This window comes from Equus przewalskii, chromosome 15 (assembly GCF_037783145.1).
Source record: "Equus przewalskii isolate Varuska chromosome 15, EquPr2, whole genome shotgun sequence".
Lineage (NCBI taxonomy): Eukaryota > Metazoa > Chordata > Mammalia > Perissodactyla > Equidae > Equus > Equus przewalskii.
Window position 1 is genome coordinate 44,723,755 of NC_091845.1, and position 11,786 is coordinate 44,735,540.

An 11,786-nucleotide genomic window follows, 5' to 3' on the forward strand; every position below is an offset into this window, starting at 1 on the left:
TAAGCCAGTCTAGACAGAGGCAAGGCCGGCTGCTGGAGGGCTGAGTTTGTTCTGCTGATGATGCTCCCCCGGCAGGAGCACAGGGGTGACACCTGAGCACGTGTAGCACAGAGAGGCAGTGACAGTCAACCCTCACTAGCCAGGCCAGTGGAAAACATCACTGGTCTGCCGGAGGGTGACGGACTGCTGAAACTCAGCCCAGGACAGCCCCGGGGCCCAGAGCCCCCCAGTGGCATGCTCACAGGCTGCGAGGAGCACCTGCCTGCTCCAGCACGGCTGCCCGAGAGGTGAGAGGACCTCCCCCAGGTCGGTCCTTTTTGTCTCTGAGCCTCAGTCTCCTCATCCTGCATCCAGACATCTCTGGCTCTGCTCTTCTTTTTTTCCTCTCCCTTTCTTCTAGCCATATCCCCTCTGCTGTCTTTGATCAGTTTTTTGGCCGATGGTGTTTCTGGAAAAATCTCTACCTCACTTGGCTCCTAAACATGGAACCATGAACCTGCTGCCCGAGCCAAGATGGAAGGATTTTAATTCTCCAGATGGTTCTGGAATAGGCTGTTTGATCACTGCAAGCAAGCACCCTCAAAAGCCAAACAAACTGCCCACAAGTAAACAGCATATGACACAGCCCCTTCCTGCGGCCACTTAGCAGAAACCTGAGTCCAAGTCCATGGCAGGCAAGGAAGGTGGGCTAGGAGAGACGGAGCAGCCGCAGCCCCTGCCCACCCTCCAGCAGGGCCCACCCTCAGGGGGGTCTGGGGGCCAGAAGGAAGGGAATCCGTGTGGTTGCAGTGGCTGGCAGAGGGCACCAGAGACTGCAGGCGAGGCAGCTAAGGTGACATAAATAACGCTGTACTCATTCATTACTGCAATTATCTCCAACCTATTTTTATGATTACAATGGCAAAACCAATTTGGAAGGTTAAGGGAGAAATTTCCAACACTTCACCCTGGCTCTTAAAAATATAACATAGGGGGCTGGCCCCCTGGCATAGTGGTTAAAGTTCCACGTGCTCCACTTTGGTGGCCCGGGATCATGGGTTTGGATCCCGGGCGTGGACCTACTCCACTCATCAGCCATGCTGTGGCGGCATCCCACATACAAAGTGGAGGAATATTGATGCGGATGTTAGCTCAGGGTTAATCTTCCTCAAGCAAAAAAAAAAGAATATAAGATAATAATCTAGTTTATGGAATTAAAATGATTATAATTTTTAAATAAGTGACTTCTATATCAAGATTACTTCTAAGTGTGACTAGTTAAAGGACACCATAAGATAAATAAAAATGAAGATAAAGAGAGAGGAGGAAGGCAGACAGAGGCGTGTATTCCCAGACGCCTGAACAAGAAACTGAAGTCACTCTTGTCCTGCCCTCAGGCTCCATCTGAGATCACCATGGGCTGGAGGTTCTCCTTCCCAAATATATCCCTTCCACTGCTCCCTCTGGCCGGCCGCAGGGCCCATTCCTGCATCCTGCGCACGGGGACTGCAATCATCCCAGACGCTCCCACTCCAATCCACTCCCTGCCGTCTCCCCTCCCTCCAAGCTTCTCCTAAAGCACAAACACGATCCCACCTCTCCAAGCTCAAAAGCCCTTCCACTGCGCCTCCACCCTCAGGATTACAACACACATCCCCAGCTGCACGGGGAGACCACTCACGCCCAACAGCCAGGCCACCTCCAGCCCCATTTCCAGGAGGTTCCCCTCAACCCCCTCCCAGCCAACTTGTGACAGCTCACTTTTGCTTCCAGGGCTTTGCACATGCTGTTCCTTCCACCAGACTGCCTTTCCCTCTTCTTGTTATATTATATTTTTAATCTACATACAGTAAAACTAAAATTTCTGTGTCCAGTTCTACGGGTTTTAGCACATGTATAGAAGCACCACCACAGCCAGACAACAGCTCCATCGCTCCAAACCTCCCTCATATCTCCCTTTTGCAGCCACAGACTCTCCATCCCTCACCCCTGGCAACCATTGTCCGTTCTCTATCTCTGCGGTTTCACCTTTTCCAGGGCATCATATAAATGGAATGGTGCAGAACATAACCTTCTGAGACTGATTTCTTCCCCTCTGCATAATGCCTTTGAGATCCACCCCTGTTGTTGCGTGTACCATGGTTTGTTCTCCTTGCTGCTGGGTCCATGGTATGGCTGGAGCAGTTTGTTTATCCAATCTACAGTTGAGGGACATTTGGGCTGTTTCCGGTTTGGGGCAATTATGAATAAAGCTTTGGATATAACATTATATTTATAAACACATCTATATATAAACATTTGGATCCAAGTTTTCGTTAGACATATGTTTTCACTCCTCTTGGGTAAACGCATAGGAATAGATTGCTGGATTCCACGGTAAGTGTATGTTTAACTTTATAAGAAAGTGACACCCCAGTTTCCAGTGTGGCTGCCTCGCTGTGCATTTCCACCTTTAGCCTAGGAGCGTCCCAGCTGCTCTGCACCCTCGCCAGCTCTTGATACTGTCAAGGTGTTTTGTTTTTTAGCTCTTCTAATAGATATGTAGTGGCTTCTCTTTTCTTCACTTGACAAAATCCTGTCGTGGAGCCTCCCCCACGGCCCCTCACTCCTCAGGCTGGGGGGCATCCGGCGTGAGCAGCCCCTTTCTCTGCAGCCTCATCAGCGCATTCAGATCACAGGACAGAAACATTTCTTTGCGATTCCCTCTCCCATGAGCCCACCACCTGCTCTGCCCCACACACACACCCACAGGCGCACAACACAGGCAGCATCACCAGACAGCCTACACCCCAGGGGAAGGGTCTGTGTTATTAATTGTCAGTCTTCTGTCTTAGCACAACGTCTGGCTTAAAGCAGGTATTTTCTGAATGAATGAATGAACAAATGAATGGATGGATGAATGAATGAATAGCAAGGCAGCAGGGAGAGAGAGGGAGCACTAAGACACACTCATTCATAGATTGTGAATTCCCCTTTCATGCCTTTTAGGTGTGCCACTCAAGAATTCCAGAGCCCCAGGAGTAAACTCAGGCCCTGCCCAGAGGAGACATCCATTCGTTCAGAAGGAGTCAGGGCCTGGAGACCAGCGCGAGGCCCCTACTGTCCCCTCGCCCTCCACATCCTTCTCTCCTTCCCTTTCACTCTTACCCCTTCACCCCTGAACCTACCAGCTGCCATTTTAAAGCACTTTCCAGCTTCCACTCAGCAGTTTTGGAACCCTAGGCCGGGTCCTTGGGAATATGGCCAGACCACAGACCCCAGGCCACAGGCCAGTTCTAAGAATATGTGTCTGTGTCTGTGTGTTGGTAGGGGGTCGAGGGGGACAGAGAAGGGTAGCCTGGGGATCACCCACAAACCATTGCTCCATCCTCACTCTCAAATCAGGCGGTCCTTCAGACACAGGCTTATGTAGGCACATCCAGACGATCCAGGGACTACACCCCAAACACCCCCGAAGGAAACACTTTAGCAGTCAGATCAGAAAACGACTCAAGCGAAGACAGCCCGGTTGCTCACAGCACCCGGGCCTCAAGGAAACCAGAGGTGCTCTGTTTCTACATTGGTACCCTGGGTAGCGAGGGAGGGCTGGGACTCCCAGGCCTCTTCCCAGGGAGTTGTAAGCATCTTCGAGGCCCATCTGAAGCACATTTCTCTCACCGATCCCTGAAACTGCTAAGGAACTCATTTGTTTGTGAGGCCTATTCCCCCCCACTCCCAACCTACCGTTCTTTGAACCAGCCCCTGCCTGGTCTGGTTGGGGCCAGCAGATTGTTTAAAGCCCTATGCTTTCCCGGCCAGCCCTGTGCAGAGCCTGGCTCATGTACGCAGCAGGAGCTGCAGGTTAAGGGAGCGCCCACAAGAGAGAGGGTATCAAATTCCCCGCAGCCTCCAAAGACTGGATGTCATGGTTCCCAGTTCTGATTCCAAAACCAGTTTAACCTCTTCTCCAGCCAAGCCTGAGAACCTGCAGGACTCACTCAGACCTCAAGCAGCAGCATCCACTGGGCACTCCGCACTAGACACTCAGGGGCCTACAGCTGAGTGGGGGCTGGCTTCTCCTCCAGCCCTCACTCAGCAAGGAGGCGCAGGGCGCACAGACGGGGCAAACATCCCAGGCTGGGTATTTCCTGCCTGGTGAGAAGAGAGATTTAAAGGAGCAAGAAGACTGTTTTAGGATAGAAGCTGCCTACACTCAGTCCACACTTGGAGAGGAGTCCCAGGGGCACTGAAATGCATCAGCGACTTCCTTACCGTTTGTTTCAGGTCCTGACAAAAAGAAAATCTATTTTTGTGGGTCCTCTAGAAAATGCCCATTCTTATAGCACCTTTGGGGCACCAAGCGTGTTCCCCTTCATGATTCCATTTGCCTCTCATAAGAACCCATATAACTGCCCCATTTTACAGAAGAGGGGCCTGTGGGCCAGAGTACTGGAGTGTTTACTCAGCTACACAGCAGGCGAGTCTGGCACAAACCTCTTTCTGATTCCAAACCCTGTGCCTTTTCTCCACCACTCCAAACTGCACCAAATGCCTCAAGAGTATGAAGAGGCCACAGTGTCTGATGGGACCTGCGTGGGCAAGAGGGGCAGAGGACTAGGAGACCTGAGCTCTAGCCCAGCTCTGAGTGACCTTGGGAAAACCACATCCCTTCTCCGGCCTCAGCTCCTGCTCCTAGAGCTTCCCCCTCCGCGAGTCTTAACCAGGGACGGTAGCTCTTGGTTCTTCCGAGGAGAACTGAGCCATGTGGGGGCTCTCCTGGGACCCCCGACCCTACACGGCCCCCTACCTGATGACATGCCCACAGCACAGAGTAAAGACAGACAAGAGGAAACTCCCCCCACCCACGCTCTGTGCCCTCGGGGGTGGCTGTAGCGCAATCTTCGCTGAAGAGGCCGAAGCAATTTGTTCCTGCGAGCTTGTCTGATTCCACCTAGCCAGGCACTCAGATCCCCATTTCCATGGATAATCGGAGCTGCCCATGTGCCAATGAAAACAGTCCCAAAGTGGAAAGGACCTGAAGTCCACAGGCACGGAGATGATTATCAAAATCCTGGTACAGAGTATTAAAAGTATAGTTATGCAGTTTTTTTAGCATGGAAACATGCTTTGATAAAAAGTGAAGTACAACAAATCAGACTACAAAACTGCATATTTGGTGGACTCTCAACTATTTAAAACAACAGGCAAAGAGAGTAGGAAATACACCAAAACGGCAACTGTAGTCACCCGTAGAAGTGGGCAGTATGGCTGTCATACATATATTATATATTGATAAATACATATATATTTAACCCCCAAGAATCAGGAAGAAAACTTTTTTTTAAGTTGGCAGTAATAGTCTTAACTTCTTCTATCAATATTTTTCATCCAAGTTCAGAGTCTTTGGCTTACGTCAAGTCTCCCACCATTATTGGAAGGAAAGGTGCCCAAAGTTCCAATCTTGGCTTTGGACATGCACACAGCAAGCCCCAGCAGAAACCCACATCCCCTTCAGGATGATCCAAAATGCCCTCACGGGTCCTGCAGCTCAGTGTTTACTTTTGCAAAAAGACATTTAAGGATTCCAGGCTTTTCACTTTACATTTCTAACCCATGCTTTCCTATCTTATGTACCCTGGATCAGTAACAGGATGGTGTTAAAGAATTATTGGATAACGGATTCCATACTCAAACAAGCTGGAGAAGTCCACATCTCAGTTTTAATGAATTAAAAGAGGGTTTTCTATAGAAGGATCCTGCAGGAGGGGCGTATCACATGTATCATCTCCCAGATGAAGTCCACCAACGCCTTCTATTTAGGACTGTCTCCAGGAGTGAACTTCCGCAGACGCAGGCACGCCTGGGTGAGCGCAGCTCCCGTTCCCTTCTAGCCCTGCGGTGTTCAGTCCTGGGTGCACACTGGGATCACACAGGGAGGCTTAAAAAAAATCCCTTGTTTGGGTTCCACCCTGGATTTGGTCTGGGAGCAGTCAGACCCGGGGCTCAGAACCACTTCTTCCTCACACGCTCTCGGTTGTCCATGCCAAGAAGAGGTCAACACCAGGGTTGGGGTCCAACCTCAGAATGATTCACACATCATCCATTTTGGGAGCTAAAGGACACCTTGGAGAACATCTAGTTCAATCTCTATTTTACAGAAGAGGAAACTATGGCTTCCCAAAGGATTCCTGCGTCCCTTACCCCTCCTACGCTGGTCCCAGCCAGTGGCAGGCTGCCCCTTGGGCCCCCAGGCCTCTGGACCACAGGACCCTTCATTCAGAGGGAGAAACAAAGGAAACTTTCAGATCTCCAAGGCCATTTTGCTGTCAGGGGTCACCCATTGGGCCCCTCTCTCTGGCAAGTAGACCCTGACACAGTGAGACCCTGACTCAAGTCCTTTTCCAAACACAACCCCAGAACTGAAGATGAGAAGCCAGGGAACTGCTGGCTCACAGGAACAGGAAGCCCGTGCTGGCAGTGGAGCAAACATATCATCGTGCCCTTCTGCTGCCAGCGCAGAAGCCAGATGCCTTCTCTCTCCGTGTACTCTGCCTCCACTGCAGAAGGCCTGAGAGGCTCTGCCACAGGCACCTCGAAAGCCAGCAGACTCCTGCACAGTGGTGATGGCCCTCCGAGCGGATGGCCTGGGGCCCCTACTTTCTCTTGGCCCCCGAACAGGGAATTTTCTAGTAAAAATCTCCACACTTTTCAGTTTCACTTCCTATACCTCCGATCAATCTCCTTTTCCAGCCTTAAGATTCCATGATTTCTTTTACTTTAGCAGCTTTGAGAAAAAACCTAGGAGGATTGGGGAGCGAGTGCTATGTGGAGGGAAAATGAAACACACACACGCACACAGCCTCATAGGTACCAGTCCCTGAGCCCCGAGCTCCTGTTGAACAGCCCTCAGCCTCTGCCTCTCCCCGGAGGCTGCCAGAACACCCTCGCACACAGGGAACACTTCTCCCAGGGACCCTCTATCTTAAAGGAGAATCTCTAGGTGCCCTTCTAAACTCCAGGCCCACAGCTAAATTCCCTGAGAAGTTTCTCCAATGAGCTCCAGTCAGCCCTCTGTGAGCTTGAGGGGGGGTGACGGGGGAGCGTCCATAGAAGCAAACAAGAGAGGCCCTGTGGGTTCCTTCACAGTTCAAACTCATCCTAGTGGCTGACACTCGCCAGGGGAGGACAGCGAACTGCAGAAGTGGATGGAGGTGAGGGCTACAGGTAGCTACTACCTGGAAGCGGAGCTCAGCAGCAGCCAGTCCCAGGGGAATCCCCTTTCCTGAGGTCACATGTGCGTTAGCTAACCTGCCTGGATGCTATGGTCAAAGGGTCTATCTTTTCTGCTTGTTGGTGTCCGTGAGCTTTACCAATGGAAGGGCAATGTTCACTAGGTCCCCGGTTTCATGAATGACACCCCAGGCTGACCACTGTTCCCACACCTGCCCTGAGGTCCCAGGAGGTGGAGGGAGGTGGGGCGCTGGGAACCTCACCAAGGCCAACTTAATTCTATGGTAATAAATATAAGGCACTACTTTTTAATTTTAAACATAGCTAAGCTATAGAAGATAATACAAAAGTCACAAGCATTTTTCAGAGGAATAAAGAGACCTCAAGGGCGTCTCACCCATCAGAGGCTCCCTTGAGTGCCCCACGGAATCCTCTCCTTTCCCTGCCCTGCGGAATGGATGTTTGTGCCGTGCGGCGACTGGGTTACGGTTCAGCCAGGGTGTTGCGGGTCCTTAATGAAAGCCCCGTTAGTCCGGTCCTCCTCGCCAAGGGGAGCAGCAAAGCCGACTGCCCGCATCTTAGGTGCAGAAATGAAAGCCGCCGCCGCCCCCACGCACCCTTTGGGGAACAATTCCTCCCCGGGAGACCGCACAGGCTCCGCGCGCTCAGGGCGGGTGCGCGCTGCCCGCCGCCACCTGTCTGGGTGCCTAGCCCACCCGCCCGCGATTCCTACCATGTCTCCGGCGGTGACTGGACCAGCTCCTCGGCGTGCTCAACCAGCTCGCCAGCTCATCCCGCCTTCCCCGGGCCGCCCCTGGCGCCGTGGCTCTCCAGGCTTCCCTGGGCGCGAGTTTCCCGGACTGAAAGTCCACAGCTTCCCAACGGCCAAGTGGCCCCACGACGACTCCAGGGCGTGAGAGGCGCGCCGGGATGCTCTGCGGGTGGGGCTGTTAGAGGAGGTCTGGGCGAATGCACGCGGGATCTGCGGGTCTGCGCGGATCTGCAGTCCTGCGGGAGTCCTCCGCAGCCGCGAGGCTCGGCGATCAGCTAGGGACTTTTGCAGAGTTTGCAAAGTCCCTGCCGCGCGTCCCGGCCCACCCTCCCCACTTCCCCGAAAGAGCGGGAGGGGAGAGCTCCTTTCACAATAAAAGCCCTGCCCCGGGCTCAGGCAGCTGCAGCCGCCTGGAGCAGCGGCCCAGGTGCTAGGAAGAAACTGTCCCGCTCGGCGGGTCATGAGCCGAGGCAGGGCGGCGAGGGGCGCCGCGCAGAGCCTGAGCGCTTCGCCCCGACCTCGCCTCCAAGGTGTGCGGGCGCTCTGTGAGCTCGCGGCGATCCGGGAGGGACGTGCTGAGGGTCTCCAAAACCTCGCTCTCCCCTGCAAAGCCTCTAAAAGACAAGGGTTTTTTTGCTCGCACCTCCTACCGTTGTTTGGGCTCAATCCCCAAAGGAAGTTTAGAAGGAAATATGGAAGGAGAATCCCTTGACCACTTAAGGTCACTAAAAATGGGCAGTTTTTCTCCTTGAGAACTAATCAGTGTTTAAAATCTCTGGAGTAAGTGATTGATACTGACCCATCTGCTATGGATGCATAGACAGTGCCTTGTGTCCCATGGGCCACCTACGGTCGGGGCAGGACCTAAGGGTCTGCCTGCTCCTTGTTGGAGAGAGGACGGGGCTTGAAGTCCATCGCCCTGGAATTGGGGGCTGGCCCCTTTGTTAACAGCTGAGTGGCCTTCAGCCTGTGCCTGGACCTCTTTGAGACCTGTGTCACTAAGTGGCCCAATGTTTGGATCTCAGGATTCTTAAGAGCCTGTAGGCAAGAAGGAGGAGGTGGGGCAGAGTCAGCAGTGGGGTGCCCTGAGAAAGTCTGGGAATGAAGCTGAAATATTACCTTCCAAGACTGAAACTAACAAAAATCATTATTAGATGCGCGGAAACTGGCAACTTGCCAGGAATCCCTTGCTGCGAAATGCTTTGGGGTTGTCACTGATGACAGTGCTTCTTAAGGGGAGCAAAGACGCAAAGAGTCTCCTTAAACTGTGTTTGTGTGTGTGTGTGTGTGTGTGTTTGGGGGTGGGGAGACAGATTCAAGGGAATGTATTCATTTCATCATCACAAACAATCCTAAGGGAGAAAATTTATTATCATCATTTTACAAATGAGGAAACTGAGGATTAGGGAGTTGAAGTGACTTTCCTGAGGCCAGATAGTAAGTAGTTTAGCAAACCAAAGTCCATGTGCCAGAGCACGAGAGGAAAAGGAAGAAAATGATGAGCCAGACACGAGAGGCGGGATGCAGTGCTGAAAACTGCAGTTTGTCTGTGCATCGGGAGGACCAGGAGCATGAAAGATCTGAGCACTAGATCAAGAATGGTGAGGGGAGAGGGGTGGGACAGCACAAAGTGTTCAGTGTTTTGTCCAGATGTCAGGGGAGACAATGTGGTCTTTCAAGTCTCCGCTTCTGAGTACGACCCACATAAGCTGTACATTCTATGTTGTAACCCCTTACGCAAATATATATGTATAAATGTGACCAAAACAAAGTTTTATAAAATGTTATTACTGCGGTGCACTGTGACATTTTCTATTCTATTCCATTTTAATTATTTTTAATGGCGGTCTCAAATCAGTAACTTTATTTCACTGATATCTACTAATGAGTGCAGTTTGAAAAATACTGTACCAGAGAGTGGAACAGAGATTTTTTTTAGATTAATGTTTGCAAAGAGTTTTTTGTGTTCTGTTATATGCAAAAAGAATTTAAAGGGCAGGGATTCTGTTGGTTAAGTTTGAGAACACTGAGCACAGTTATACAGATTTTTATTTTTGCAGTAGGACTTGTCAGAGCCTATCATGCTAATATGCACTGAGGTTTTTTGAGACAGGAGGCGAGCCCCCAGTTTTTCCCAGGTTTACTGAATGCAGAACTCTTTTTCAGAGGAATCAGCTGAGTACTCACGGGACACACTTGGGAAAATCTGCTCCAGGACCTGGCCCAGCCAAGTGCCGTGTCACACAAGAACAGGAGGCTACAGTCTGAAGCCAGACTCCCAAGCTCAGCAGCTTTTTGTTCACCTAATACTCTGCTCAGCTAAGGAGGTGCCCACATGGGGGGTGTAGGAACTCCGTTGTAAACAAACAACTGCCACTTTTACAACCCAGACGGAGTGCAAGCAGTCAGTACTCCAGGAATGACCGCAGCTGGGTAGGCAGATGGAATTGAGTTCTGGACTGCCGAGCTGAGGATGCACCCAGGATCTGCAGTGACTCCACCTGCCCCTCACAAGATCCTGCCTGGGAAAATCAGCTTCTCTTTCTCTACTGACTCCTAGTTGACAGTGATTCCTTCAAGCTCTGAAATACTGTAATTCAGACCACTGGTCCATATTATCTTAGATGTGACAGTTTACTTCCCTGACTGTGGCTGTGAGTCTGTGACTCAGTATGTCTACAATGCTGACAATCTTTGACATGCTCTTTTTTGTTCCCTGTCCCCCTGCTTCTTCACTCTCCATGCATTCATCCGGGGAATATTTGCCATGCACCCTGTGTTTGGTCTTAATGTCAAGAATGAGTTAGTGGTACCACCACGTTAGAAAGTTGTCTGGCTATCTACTAAAGCTAAATGTATACATGCCCTGTGACCCAGAAAATCCTAGACCTGTGCCCAACAGAAATGCCTATGCATGTGCACCAAAAGCCATGTACAAGAAAGTTCATGGTGGCATTATTCGCAGGGGTCCCAAACTGGAAACAACCAAAATCTCCGTCAACAGCAGAAACAATAAGTAAATTGTGGTATATTCACACAATGGAGTGTTTTACAGCAATGGGAATTCATGAACTACAACAACACTCAAACACTCTGTGGAGGGAAAGAAGCCAGCCGCAAAAATCGGCCTACATCTGATTCCGTTTACATGAAGGACAGAGACAGGCAAGGCCAATTTCTGCAGATAGAAGTCAGGTGAGTGGTTACCAGTGGTCAAGGTTATGACTGGGAAGGAGATGTGAGGGGGCCTTTTGTGGTGCTCCTAATATTTTGTTTCTTAGTCTGGCTACTGATTTCAGTACCAATTACACATGAAAATTAATCGAGCTGTAATACTTACGATGTGTGTACCTTTGTGTGTGTATGTTAAACTTCAATAAAAAGCTGCTTGAAACAAAAATTAACACATACTGTCTCTAGCCTCAAAGAACTCAATCTATATCAGCAGGCTCCAAACTTTTTTGATTATTCATCTCAGCAGCAATAAATTTTCGAGTATATCCTCCAATATATGCATCACATATTTACAAGTTATTCAGGTATTATCTACCTATTATAAAACATACAACAACAAAACAGAATTTGAAGGGGTGAGATTAACATGGCAGAGGGAGAATTTGCAGTATTTCGTTTCCACACCGTGGGAGAGCCCCGTATACAATGTTTGGGCCGCTCACCTCTCATTCTGAAACCAGGGCCCGGTCTGATGGGTGAGATCACCAGGGAACACATCCGTGCAATAAAAAGCCAATAGCAGAAGATACAGAAGCTGCAAAGAAGCCGACCTCTACCTTCTTCTCCCCCGCCTCAGGTGGACTTCCTAGGC

The 11,786-nt window shown here is 50.6% G+C and overlaps 1 protein-coding gene across 2 annotated transcripts in view; it reads right to left on the reverse strand.

Moving 5' to 3' along the window:
• The window catches only part of GASK1A (golgi associated kinase 1A), a 58,349-nt gene extending 50,048 nt beyond the window's left edge, over positions 1-8,301 (reverse strand). For both annotated transcript variants that reach the window (XM_008543394.2, XM_008543395.2), the window contains exon 1: positions 7,922-8,301. In XM_008543394.2, coding sequence (XP_008541616.1) covers positions 7,922-7,924 — 3 coding nt within the window. In that variant the 5' untranslated portion in view covers positions 7,925-8,301. The remainder of the gene's footprint in view (positions 1-7,921) is intronic.
• Between the last annotated feature and the right edge of the window lie 3,485 nt (positions 8,302-11,786).